The 14,195-nt window shown below is 32.0% G+C and overlaps 2 protein-coding genes across 4 annotated transcripts in view; one reads left to right on the top strand and one right to left on the bottom strand.

Moving 5' to 3' along the window:
• Window positions 1-5,993, bottom strand: part of LOC134728082 (uncharacterized) — a 30,470-nt gene extending 24,477 nt beyond the window's left edge. For both annotated transcript variants that reach the window (XM_063592481.1, XM_063592482.1), the window contains exons 1-3: window positions 5,762-5,993; window positions 3,605-3,857; window positions 1,951-3,098 (exon numbers count right to left, since the gene is read on the bottom strand). In XM_063592481.1, the coding sequence (XP_063448551.1) occupies window positions 1,951-3,098; window positions 3,605-3,665 (1,209 nt within the window). In that variant the 5' untranslated portion in view covers window positions 3,666-3,857; window positions 5,762-5,993. The remainder of the gene's footprint in view (window positions 1-1,950; window positions 3,099-3,604; window positions 3,858-5,761) is intronic.
• The window catches only part of LOC134728083 (DNA repair protein XRCC1-like), a 32,698-nt gene continuing 24,428 nt past the window's right edge, over window positions 5,926-14,195 (top strand). The window contains exons 1-5 of one of the 2 annotated variants that reach the window (XM_063592483.1): window positions 5,927-6,221; window positions 7,909-7,998; window positions 8,735-8,842; window positions 10,075-10,233; window positions 10,903-10,962. In XM_063592483.1, the coding sequence (XP_063448553.1) occupies window positions 6,171-6,221; window positions 7,909-7,998; window positions 8,735-8,842; window positions 10,075-10,233; window positions 10,903-10,962 (468 nt within the window). In that variant the 5' untranslated portion in view covers window positions 5,927-6,170. Of the gene's footprint in view, window positions 6,222-7,908; window positions 7,999-8,734; window positions 8,843-10,074; window positions 10,234-10,902; window positions 10,963-14,195 lie in introns of both variants that reach the window. The other variant, XM_063592484.1, reaches the window with a different exon arrangement.

Genomic DNA, 14,195 nt, shown 5'->3' with positions numbered 1-14,195 from the left:
CAAAAAATAAAAAATAGTGCTCTTTTTTGTATCATTTACAATCAAATAAATTTAAATAAATGTAAAATTTCAATAGGTAAATTAAAACAATTTAATATTTTCAAGATATTAAATAAGGCCTTTTGTAATTTTCAGAGAAAACACAGAGATTTGTACATTCTGCATTCTGAGAATAAAGAAATTCAAACAACATTGACACAATGCATAAAAAAAAGTGTAAAATATTCACCGTCTGATCCAAAACAGTTAGAAATGACAAATGCTCTTATAATGTTGAACGCTTATTTAGCACTGCTGGAAAAACATTTAGGCCGGAAAGGTGCAGACTGGCTGATGGAACATTTGAAAAGCTGATGATGGTCAAATGTAATGGGAAAATGCTTAAATAAGTTATATGACACAATACAAAAATGTATATACTAGTTGAACACTGTCTAATTGTTATAACTATAGAGCAATGTATAATACTTATGTACATATCATAGAATAAATGCATGTTTTCAATGTTTTATCTTAATTTTCCTTTCAAATGTAATTGAAGTAATTAATTACATTTGCCAAGTAATTGGAATGTAATTAATTACATTGGTAAAAAAAGTCAAATGTAATGTGTAATTTAATTGAAGATTTTGTAATTGTAATTGAATGTAATTAATTACTTTCAAATGTAATTGACCCCATGTCTGATAATAACTGAAAACCAAAGGTTGAGAAAAATAATTCATTACTACATGAACTGTATAATTACAAAAATCATAGTATTTAAAAAGTAGCATTGTTATGGATGACTTCATATTGGTTTTTTTCTGATATCATCTGTGTGTCAACATGTACATGATCAAGACTTATTTGTTTATAAATGTTATTTTTTTAATTTTTTTTTATATATGTGTCATTTAAGGAATGACTGTAATATTTTTTCTGTCTATGAAGAAATAACATAAAAAATCTGGTGCACACTGAATAACGCGCGTAGCAGATTATCTAACAGTGTGCATCAAATTTTTTATGTTATTTCGAATAGACAGAAAAAATATTAGTCATTTCTTATAATTTAATTCTAAATTCCTTTTTAAATCTTAGAAAATCATGAAGAAACGTTGATGACGTCACAGTCACATGACTAAATTATGTCTATGGGCTCATAAAAAATAACGTCAGCCAATCAGAAGACGTGTTACATCCAAAATTAAATTATTTAGATATGAATAAAAAGAAATGCAGCGTACAAAAAAAATGTATATATGTTAATACAAAATTTGTACAACAGCAACTTTCATGACTATATGACAAAAACGACAACAAATTTAGAGGGTCACATGCAGTGTTCATCAACAGGCAGGTGACTATATGATACCATCTTCGCTAGCCAAGGGTTACGATCCACTCCCGCTCTCTTCACCCTTGGCAGATTGAGATAAAATTTCGGAGACACAAGGTAAGGATTTTTATTGGTTGCAGTCAAAACTCGCTGCATCCAATCAAAATGCGCCTGTAACATGATCACGTGTAAATGTAGAAAGTGTTTGTAAACAATTGCCACATGTTTTTTGTGCAACAAGCCTTTACATCCCTAAACATACGACTATATTTAGTGAAAACTTGAATGTTTTTAATCAACAAATGGAAGTTCCTGGGTATGTTTCATGCACAAATGCATGAATGTTGACGTATGCTTTCATTTCCGGCTTTACCAAGTGTGTAGCATCTAGACGCTACCGTGTTTTTACCTCCAAGCTGAAGAGTTCAAGTGCTACTATTGGTCAAGACTAATGTATTCGGAATTGGCGTGGTTTTTATCTTCCGATAGATGGCGCAACATTGTTATCACAAATGTTGGCTCAATCCGCCAAGGGTGAAGAGAGCGGGAGTGGATCGTAACCCTTGGCTAGCGAAGATGATATGATACATGTGTCAAGATATACATCATCTGTGTATAAAATTACAAACCTTTGTTACATCTTCAGTGTCAGATCTGGTCTGTTGCAGGGGAAGTTGCTGACCTAGTTGTGTAAGTAAATGTTGTGGAATACTTGCTCCGGGGTGACCTTGTTGCTGGGGAACCTGCTGACCTAGTTGTGTAAGTAAATGTTGTGGAATAATTGCTCCAGGGTGACCTTGCATTAATTTGATGGCCTCTTCCAAACTTAACTGTGTCCTCTCTGCAGGAGATACTCTATCTTGACGATAATGTGAAGATAGCTCTGGCACTGGTGACATTCGTTGATGTTTGGGAGATGGGGAAGACTTCTGAGGACCTGGTGATACACGTTTAGGTGCCGGAGAAGGTGTCTTACGTATGGTAGATACATGGTATGGAGACATCCTTTCACTCTCACGACCAACAACCCCTGGTGGAGAAGATCCTGGTATATTGTGTACAGTTCTGTTAGGTGGTGGACTGTGATAGGAGGGTGACGACCTTGGAGGGTCTACCCTGTGATAGGAGGGGGATGCTCGAGAAGGATCAATAGTTGGTCTATGAAATGAAGAATCTGATGAAGGTCTAATTCCATGTAACAATTGTTGTCTCAACAGTCCACCCTGGTCAAGTCCATGTGGAAGACGTATTCCCCCCTGTTCTAATCCATGTGGAGCTCTTAGTCCCCCCTGTTCTAATCCATGTGGAGCTCTCAGTCCACCCTGTTCCAATCCATGTGGAGCTCGCAGTCCACCCTGTTCTAAACCGTGTGGAGTAAATGACCGATACTGAGGCTGGGAGAAAATCTGACCCATAAACCTTATGTCTGGGATTCTTTCTGTTGAACTTTGAACTTTAACTGGAGAAGAAGGAAGATGTTGTACTGTATGAGATGGTTCAGAAGGTTGATTCATTCCTTCTTGTGCCATAATGTGAGAGGCTATAAATGATGGGGACAAACTTTTCTTTGGAGGGAGGTTATGTAGTCTTGGTTGATTGAGTGTCTGTCCATCAAAAACAAGTCTGTCAGTAATATGATGGGTTCCCTGTCCTTCTGGTATCAATCTATCTGTCTGATATTGGATTGAACTATCTGGGTGGTACTGAACAGTACTTGACATGACTGGTCTCTGATTATCACCAGTTTTCTTCTTGCCCTCTTTCTTTGCCTGGTTCCCTGTTAAATGTAAAGATGATTTATGTAATTGTCAGTACTATATTTCTATTGATTGACAAGTAACCATGGTAACTATTAACATGCATATGACATGTATGAGCATGGATACCTCTAACTGTGGAGTCGGTAAAAATTAGCGATTATTTCCTAAACATGTTTAACTTGTGATAAAACATTCAGGAAAACTATTTTCTAGTTCCAAAATTTTCCTATTTAATTAATTGTTCTAGGATAATACCGTAAAATTGGTTATTTACTAAATAATGTCATTTTGGTCTCTTGTGGAGAGTTGTCTCATTTATAATCATACCACATCTTCTGTTTTTATACATGATGCAGGTATCTAACTAGCATTCCAAAATTTACACTTTTATGTAACTAATATCAAATGCAGACAGAAAAATAAATAAATAAATGAAACAACATGATGTAAAAAAATTCAATTAACATGCAAAAAGAATTACAATGTCATGAATGTATCAAATATAAGAAAAGTCAATAATTACCTTGTGATTTCTTCTTCTTTGGTTTTTCTGCAACGTTTTGAAGATCTTTATTTCCATCCATAATTGTCTGACTGGTTAACTGTTACCAATGTCACACTCCACTTAACGGCTACCTTCTAACTGTGTTACAGCTGACTTTATTGATTGTTCAGCTGTCTATCTACTTAAATCTGTGGCTTCCTTCTTTCAATTGTAGGACTGACTTCGATGATGGTTTATTCTCCACTTTAATTTATCTTACATATGAATGAATCTGTAAGAAACAAAAGTACATGTGAGAGACCAACGTAAAAAGTTTATTTGAAACCCCTACAACAATATGTACTGCGAAAGTGGTACAATATCCTAAGGTAGGAATAGTAACAAGTACTTACCATCTTTAGGTGTGTAAAGTATGCATTTATTATTCTTTTAAATTAGTAGGTAGAGGCGGTGCCTACAATACACAGCTAAAGACAGTTTTCTAACTGATAATTACAAAAAAATATCAATGTTCAAGACGTTTTTTTTTTTATCTAATTTCTTTATTTCTAATTTAGAATGCTGATCATCATGATCATGCTTGTAGTAAACTTTTGCTTGGAATTTCTGTTCTGCATAATGTGTACGTTGAAACCTTGAGATAAAATATTTTTAAAATGTTGAAAAAAAATAATTTCCAATATCATTCATCATGTTCATTTTTTGGATACATGTCAACTCATATATATACATACATGTTAATACGTTAAGCAGCTTGTACTCAACCAACTTGTACATTATTTTAACCAACTCATATTTCTACCAACTCATACCAAATATTGCAGTCTTTTTTTTCGTGTTAGTCATGTTAGTAGAAAATAATTTTTAACATTATAATTTATAATGCTTCATTTCTTATTAATTTTGTGGCTGATCTACCATGTCTACAGCTGATAGGATTTATATCTAAAAAAAATGTTCAAGTGTGCTTGTTCCAAAGAATATTTGAAAATGATATTTTTCACTGAATATTGCGATGGACATGTCTTCTTTTTGTGTTAGTATATATCAATATAATTATTTTAATATGCATATCAAATAATTTGACTTCGAAATTGACATCCAAACAATTTCATATAATCAAAAAGTCTAAAGACTAATGTTTAATTATAAGTATTTGATAAGCTTTGATATATTTAAAACAATTATAATTGCATCATATTAACAATAATAATCTTTATTGCATTATAACTACACCCATAAGCATGATAAGGGTCGACAATGAAAGTTTTATTATTCATATGTTGCTATACATGCTATATAATGATATATGAAAGAAATTTACAACAACTATAATATGATTTGATTTTTGGTGTTTCAACACCACCTTTAAGCACCGCATTTAGGTTATTTCATGGTGACCAGTTTTTATTGGTGGAGGAAGTCTGGCTTGGAAAAAAGCACCGACCTTTGATAGGAAAAATAATATCATGAACATAACTAGTCAATTACATGTAAAATTGGAGTCAAGTGCACCCACACGAGCAGGGTTTGACTCACAACCTCAGTAGACCACTCGTCCACTGAGGCCACTACAACAGCTATGCATATCAAATAACTCATGGGTACGAGCTGGTTAAAATAGGGTACGAGTTGGTTGATTATGAGTTGTCTACATACCCATATTGGGGGTCTCATTGGGGGGTTCTGATCCCGGGTCCCGCTTACTGTTTTGTTAGATTCCCGTATCCCGCTTACACTTTATGCGTAAGCAATTTTTATTTTTTTGTCATTCCCCAAGTCCTGCAAGACCTCATTTCCTGTTTTCACGACAAAATAATTTGACTTTCTGCACATTTCATGCTTACGAATAATCAGTAATCCTGCGTCACGCTTAGACCCCAAATTGAGACCCACCATTTTAGACAATCATTTCCATGGAAAATATAATTGTTAATTGTTGGTGACGAAAAAAAAATCTGTTGCCGAATTATCTTAATATGACTAGGTGCCGATCTGACCAGATGCCGAAGTGACCATAGAATCATAATAGTAGAATTTGGTAAACACCAATTTGGCATGTTTGACATGACAGCTAAATAAATCAAATCAAATCTCATAGACCTGTTGTTAAAAGTGAAGCTGAACATGTCTGCAATCAACTGAAACCTTAAATGACAGATTGCTTAATCTTACGTGTTTATTTATTTCATTTTTCAGGTAAAAGTTCTTCAGTTCTGTGTTGTTTTCAAGTGTATAGAGGGGAGACAACCGATGTGTGAACTTCCGGGAAAACATTCTGGATGATGCAGAGCAAAGATAAAAATAAATGTCTGCAATAAATGATAAAAAACACCTAATTTACTGACATATTTATCCATTTAGTTAGTGTAATTGACAATTCATTCTGTAGTTTAGAGACAGGATCTTCGTCCAGCAAAGTGCCCGGAACCGTCTCTTTTATTATCATTAACATCGTATTTCCGTTGTTTTGATTCTTTACAAAACTGACTCCAAAAACTTGCTGAATCAGTATTATGAGTATACTTTAGAAATTATAAAGTAAATGATTAATCAAATGCCATCCCAAACTTAATTTGAAAACATGCCAGAAATAAAAGTGAAGCATATTGTATCCTGTAGTTGCGCTGACAAGGTAAACACAAGAAGTTTGCTCAGAATTCTGATCTGTTTCAAGATTCAAGATTCAAGATTCAAAGTTTTATTTAAAGTCGATCTTCAATAAACTACATAACACAAGCTCTAGTGAGCTTTTCAAATCGACTTTAAAAGAAATACAATACACACACACAATACAATACAATACACACATACAAAAAAGTCATGAAAACAACACAATTCTAAACATATAATGCATATACTATAGTAAGATACCATAATGACATACATAAGTTAAAAGCATATAGTACACTTAAAATATAGCACAAGTTAATAATAAGATTGCACAAATTAGATAGTTACACAGAAAATAAAAATAAAACAGGTTTAAACACTAAATGCATGCACTGCACTGGCATGAACTGTTACTTGGATCCCATGTTTGTACCAATTTTTTGAATTGGTCAAAAGATGTTTCCACTCGACAATGGTTTGGTAGTTCATTCCAGATTTGTGCAGCATTATAGCGAAATGATCTTAAGCCATACTTAGAAGTTCGAACTCTTGGGAGTACTGCTGTTTCCTGTGATCTTAAATCATACTTATTAATTTTTATATCAATTAAATCATGAAGGTAGCCCGACTTTTTTGTTGAATTATTTTAAATGTTTCTAGAAGGGTAGTCATGATCAGTCATGCACAGGCACTCGTCTCAGAATTTTTTTTCCAATATACCTTTATATAACACAAGGTACTTAGCTCACGATTTAGAAAAATGTCAGAGGTGACGAAATTCCGTTAAATGGTGATTTCTCGGCTGTTAACCCCACTAAAACTTGTTATGTCATAAATATGAATTGATTTATCTTCACTATGGTGTATAACTCGCCTACATTTGTTGTCGGAATCATCCGTAGCAATCATATCCAAGAATGTCAATCGTAATTATTTCGTCAACAATTTTTACCATTATTCATCATGAAGGTACTGGGGATCCCCCATTACGACCCTCTGCCAGTGGCTTATTCTAATTAGAAGTTCATTCTTTTAATACAAACATGACAAAAGAAGTTTATAGTGAAAAAAGACTTTCCAATTTCAGTATAATACTGTCCCGATTGAGCTGGGGGTTATAGGGTAAAGCTACTGCAAGTAATTATGACATATTATTTTCTTTCTGTGAAGTCTTCAAATGTATTACATATGAAGGCTTTACAGAATTGTATGATATGACAGTGCAGGAAGGCGTTACCATGGTTACAGAAGAAAAACATATATAGCCTTGCAAGACGTAATTATTTAGACTAGAGGAAAGCATGTCATTGGACATTGTGACAAGTAACATCATGAACTATTTAAAGGCAAATAACATTCTTCACGACCTCCAACATGGTTTCCGAAAATCCAGATCATGTGAATCACAACTAATTCAATTTAACATCAGGACGATCAGGTATCAGAAGAAGAAGAAGAAGAAGAAGAAGATATTTGCTTTGTGACCTGAAAAGTTTCACCGAAGTTAACAAATAATAATGTACATGTACATATGTAGATGTGGAATGGGTGCCAATGAGACATACATATGTATCATGTATATCCATTCTTTCCTTCACTGCATATACAATTTGAGATCACAGAATCAGGATACTCTTTTTTTTTTCTACTGTTATTTTTGATGGGTTAATGTTCAGACATTGTCAGATGTTAGAGTTTGTTTATTTCAGAATAATCCAGCTGAAAATTTGTTAAAAGCAGAAGGTTCACACAAGTGGAAAACAACTGGCCAGCCTAAAAATGCTGTTGTTGTACTCCAGGTATATATATAGTTACCATGGTTACTATAAACCTGCAAATTCTAAGTAAACAAATTGGTTCTCTATGGACCCTATTGTGACCGTGGGCAGCTGAGCTTGATAAATAAACCTAATTGTATGAACATGTTTAAAAACGTTGCTTCAATGAAGTGAACTTAAATTTATTTTTTATTCTACCATGTAATTTATATGCATTATCAATTTGCTGTTTTGTTCTTGTATCTGCGAGGTACTCATGTTCTTCTTTGTAACTTACAAAAAAATATGTTAAACATATGGTATTGATCAGAGGTCATTAAAGTGAACCCTAGACTTACTAAGTGAACCCTAGACTTACTAAGTGAACCCTAGACTTACTAAGTGAACCCTAGACTTACTAAGTTTAGGGTTCACTTTAATGACCTCTGATTAATACCACATGTTTAACATATTTTAAGTTCTTCATTAACAGATATATTTTAATAAAAAAAATCAAAATTGAATGTCATGATCCTCAGTTGTAACTGTAATAACATTTGGCTAGGAACTGCAGTCAGTGTTAGTGAGGAATGTTGGCTGTGTCTTTGTGTTAAAGCTCTCTACAACTTATTTATTACAGACAAAAACAGCAATAATAGGATTTTCCCCTTTGCACAGGTTTTGTCAAGTGGATCATGTGGATGTAAGAATATCTTCCCTTCTTTTCTGATTACAGAATAAGGATTCAGTATTTATTTCAGACTTTTTCTATTTACAGTTAGAGAAATCAAGCCAGATTAATTCTATTGATGTGGGGAATGAAGGTTCTGCATTTGTGGAAATTTTAGTTGGAAAAGAAACAGCTACAACTGATCATGATTATAAAGTATGACGAGGATAATAATTATATATATAGAGATAAATAAACAAAAATAAGGAGGACAATGTTATAGAAAAAGATAAAAAAAAATATAATGAACAAAATGATAATATGTACTGATATATACAAAAACTAAGAAAATTAAAATATAAAGTTCTTGAGTGGGTTACAACTAAGATTGATCATAAGTATACTGTATTGTTCATAACTTATGATCAATCTTAGTAATACATTTTTTGTGTGAAACTGACTCATGGATTATAGGAAAAATTCAACATTGAGAATAAAACAGTCAATATGATGATAGTTTTAGAAAAAAACATCTTAAACTAAAAAAGTATCTAAAAATTTAAAGATCAGATTTATAATTTTAAGAAACGTTAAACATTAAAAAATGTAAAGCTTCGGATGATAACTTAAGGAATACATTCAAGTTTTAAAACTACGAAGATCTGAATGTAATTATTTCTGGATATCTAAGAATGAAAAATATTGAAATGTAATTAAGATTGTACAATACAATATCAAGGAAAGAACTTGTAAACACATGAGCAAATGGATGAAAAAATTTAAAGATAAATAGTAATCCACTAAACTCAACACTAAAACCAAAATGCATGACTTAAGTTAACTTCAAGATGTTTCTGAACCATACATGCTATAAGTAACACACCGAAAATTAAGGTCAAGATGTAAAATTGTTTAACAGTACTGTATCAAAGATTGAATATGATTATACTATAGTGTTGTCAGTTTATTTTCTATTTTTGAGTTTGAATGCCCCTCTGGTATCTTTTGTCCCTTTTTATACATACATATTCACTATTAAATACTGATGGAATAGTTTAAAGATCATAGAGATATTTATATATAAATCTGACATATCAATATATTCACATTTTACCAAAACATTTGATGATTTTCATATTAGAATGAGCTTTTACTTATTGAGAGCTAATTACTGTAAATTCAGAAATTATTGCGAGGTTTTTATTATTGCGAATAATGCGAAAGAGCTGTAAACACGAAAATCTTAAAATAAGAAGACGCTGTATAATTGCCAATGAAAAAAAAGTAGGCTATTAAATGCATGAAATGGAAAATGTAAAATAATGTAGAGAAGAAAACTAACTGATTTATATGTATGAATTAGGTCTAAGGTCATGATATATATGATTAAAATTTTTTTGTTCAGTAATTTAACTATAGATCTAATGTTTCTAATACCTTAATTTTAGGTAATATTAGTAGCCTCATCTTTTATGACACCACTGGAAAGCAGAAATGGAACCAATAGAAACAGTGTTAGAATGTTTGGACCAGAAAAGTTGTCAAATGCTGTTGCCAGTGAAAAGTGGGATAGAGTTAAAATAGTCTGTACTCAACCATTCAACAAGGTAATTTGTCCGTATTCCTACCTTAAACAAGGTAATTTGTCCATATTCCTACCTTAAGCATACACATAATTTAAAAAAGACAAATGTAAGTCAGACTGACTTATTCCATTATGAATAAAAATTGAGATTGGAAATGGAAAAGTCTTCTCCATATAAGTTATTCATTCAATAAATAAAAGCATGCACATATCATATATTATTCAACATTTGTATAATAGAAAAAAATAATTTGAATTTAAAGTTCGATCTTTTGTCTCCCACAATCTTTGATTTTGAAATAGCAGAAACAATCAGTCTAAATTTTTAGACAATATGCTAATTTGGCATAGATGCAATTCATTTGTAAGATGTTTAATCTAGGTAAAGAAATTGGGTGTATAATATTTTAATTTCTACTGTTATTGCAAACACCTATATTAGGACATCAAGAAGAAGTATATTTAAAAGACATTTTTATGTGTCCACACTTGTTGATTTTGATATTTATTTAATGTAATTACAGACATCAGAGTATAGTTTATACTGAAAAGACATTTCTTAGTGTCCACACTTGTTGATTTTAATATTTATTTAATGTAATTACAAACATCAGAGTATAGTTTATACTGAAAAGACATTTCTTAGTGTCCACACTTGGTAATTTTGATATTTCAATTATTTTATTTACAGACATCAGAGTATGGTATATCATTTATAAAGATTCATTCCACTCCAGATGTCAAAGAAGAAGTAAGTCAACATTATTTGTATTATCAGTTGGCTCACTCTTTTTACTGCAGAATTTAAATTTTTCTTGAACAACCACTTTGTAGACACTTGGGGTAAGGGAGATAACTCTTGTACATATGTAACTTTTTATTGTCAAGTTTTTCTTTAGGGTTTATTATACAACTTGGAACCCACTGTAATCTTTTGGGTAAACTTGGGTACAAGCTATTTTTATACGACCGCAAAAATTGATTTTGTTTTGTCGTATATTGGTATCACATTGGTGTCGTCATCGTCGTCCAAAGAGATTTGGTTTTCGCACTCTAACTTTAGTAAAATTAAATAGAAATGTATGAAATTTAAATGCAAGGTTTATGACCATAAAAGGAAGGTTGGGATTGATTTTGGGTGTTTTGGTCCCAACAGTGTAGGAATAAGGGGCCAAAAAGGACCAAAATAAGCATTTTACTTGGTTTTCACACAATAACTTTAGTATAAGTGAACAGAAATCTATGAAATTTTAAAATAAGGTCTATGACCACAAAAGGAAGGGTGGGATTGATTTTGGGAGTTTTAGTCCCAACAGTTAAGGAATTAGGGGCCAAAAAACAGGTCCCAAATAAGCATTTTTCTTGGTTTTTGCACAATAACTTTAATATAAGTTAATAGAAATCTATGAAATTTTAACACAAGGTTTATGACCACAAAAGGAAGGTTTGGATTAATTTGGAAGTTTTGGTCCCAACGAATTAGGGGCCAAAAGGGTCCAAAATTAAACTTTGTTTAATTTCATAAAAAAATGAATTATTGGGGTTCTTTGATATGCCAAATTTAACCAGGTATTTAGATTCTTAATTTTTGGTCCTGTTTTATAAAGGAGATGGGGCAATAAGGCCCTTATTTGGCCCAAAAATTACTGCAAATTTTAAAGTTATCATACATATTCTTAAATTACTGAAAACTTGTCTTAGGTATAAGGTACTAAGAAAAACAAAACAAATTTGACATAGAACAAGTTACCATGGCAACAAATCTTAACCAAATTTGCATATTTTGTTAAATTTTGTGATTTTCCTTGTTTTTTCATCAAATTTGAAGTACATTTTAGACTGAAAAAGTATGTGCGCACCCAAGAAACAACTTTATATTTGGTGAGATAATGCCAATAGTTATAATAAAGCTTTTGTTAACTAATTTTGTTGTTTCTCGGCTGCGCAGGATGTTTCCTAACGAAAAAAAAGTCAGAAAACTGCATAAATTTTATATTTTTCATCATGTTTGTGTAAATAGTACATATTATGACGTAATTGTGACGTTATCAAATAAAAATCTTCATGTTTTTCATTTATATTTCTTGACCCTATGCATTTCTAAACGTTATGTGCCAATTTGAAATAGTTATCAAACATTTCATTTTCTTGGGCCAAAACTAGGGCTTAATGCCCCTACTCCTTTATTCAGATTCTTAATTTTTGGTCCTGTTTTCAAATTGGTCTACATCAACATTATCAAGGTCCAAAGGGTCCAAAATTAAACTTAGCTTGATTTTAACAAAAATTGAATTCTTGGGGTTCTTAGATATGCTGAATCTAAACATGTACTTAGATTTTTGATTATGGGCCCAGTTTTCAAGATGGTCCAAATCGGGGTCCAAAATTATTATATTAAGTATTGTGCAATAGCAAGAAATTTTCAATGCACATTATTCCGCAATAGCAAGAAATCTTCAATTGCACAGTATTGCGCAATAGCAAGAAATCTTCAATTGCACAGTATTGTGCAATAGCAAGAAATCTTTAATTGCTCAATATTGCGCAATAGCAAGAAATTTTCAATTGCACAGTTTGCGCAATAGCAAGAAATATTCAATTGCACAGTATTGTCCCGTTTTCAAATTGGTCTACATTAAGGTCCAAAGGGTCAAAAATTAAACTTTGTTTGATTTCAACAAAATTGAATATATGGGGTTCTTCAATAGGCTGAATCTAACCATGTATTTAGATTTTTAATATTTGGGCCCAGTTATCAAATTGGTCCACATTGAGGTCTAAAGGGTCTAAAATTGAACATTATTAGATTTCATCAAAAATTGAATTATTGGGGGTTCTATGATATGGGGCAATATGCGTAATTGTTTCTCCATAGGCCATAATGGTAAAGTTTTCTTCTGTTGCTCAGCCCATATCGTAAACTTGTATATGTATGATGGCTTGTTTCGAAGCTGAGGCATTTTTACATATGTGGTTAAATTTCGGGGTACGAAGTGTGATTCATTTTTCCGTAATTTAGCAAACCCCGAGTATCCTTTTGCGATGTGGCTCCTCATGGTAAAAAATCCCAATTTTAACACAATAAGTTCTTTGAAATTTTAATACTTTGAACACATTTCATAGCTCCATGGTTTTTACACATTTATTCTGTGTTCCCTTACTTTCTAAATTAACACTAATGGTTCAGCTCAGTCATTTGTTTATCATAGAAATGTGTCAAATATCACTACACAGAGATTTTTTGTTTACACATGACTTTTGTGTTCCTCATTTCAAGGCGCATTAGGGGTATTGTCCCATATTGAAATCCATAGTTCTGATTTTTCCAAATATTTTTAGGTGATCTTCATCGGTATGACATTCTGAATAAATCTGTGTATTTTTGTCCATTTCTGAAAAAAAATAAAGTCGTTTCAGCACTTTATGTCAATGACACTTTTATCGCTATATATTAATTTATTTTTAATACAACGTGTATGTATAATTAATTTCTTCCAGTATACCTTTACTAGTCAAAACAAGGACAAAACTTCTCATGATAACCTTAAATTACAATACGCAGACCCTATTAAAGCATTCTATAACATTTTCTTGTGTCTTAAAGTGCATTTTGACAGAGAAATTTTGCAAAAATGTAGATTTCATAAAAAAAAACCCACCAAAATAACTATTCTTACTAGTGGACATCTGGTATAAAATACTGTGGAAACCCCTCAAAACTACTGGGAAAGTCATTCTTATTATGTAATTAGAGTGCAATGAAGTGCAAATTTTCAAAACTTGTCCATTCACATAATTCTATTTGAGAAAAAAAAGGCTTTTTATATGTATTTCAGTGAAAACCCTTTATCAGTGAGAAATCCACATGAGGTATTAGAGGAAACATTGTGACATCACACGTATTATGGCGTCATTAAATAATGACAGATCAAAATAGTGCTAAATAGAGTTTGCAGTGTTACATGAGAATCAGTTGCCGCAAGA

The sequence above is a fragment of the Mytilus trossulus genome, chromosome 8, assembly GCF_036588685.1.
Source record: "Mytilus trossulus isolate FHL-02 chromosome 8, PNRI_Mtr1.1.1.hap1, whole genome shotgun sequence".
NCBI lineage: Eukaryota > Metazoa > Mollusca > Bivalvia > Mytilida > Mytilidae > Mytilus > Mytilus trossulus.
Note: the sequence above shows the minus strand (reverse complement) of the source record. Positions and strands in the feature narration are given on the sequence as shown.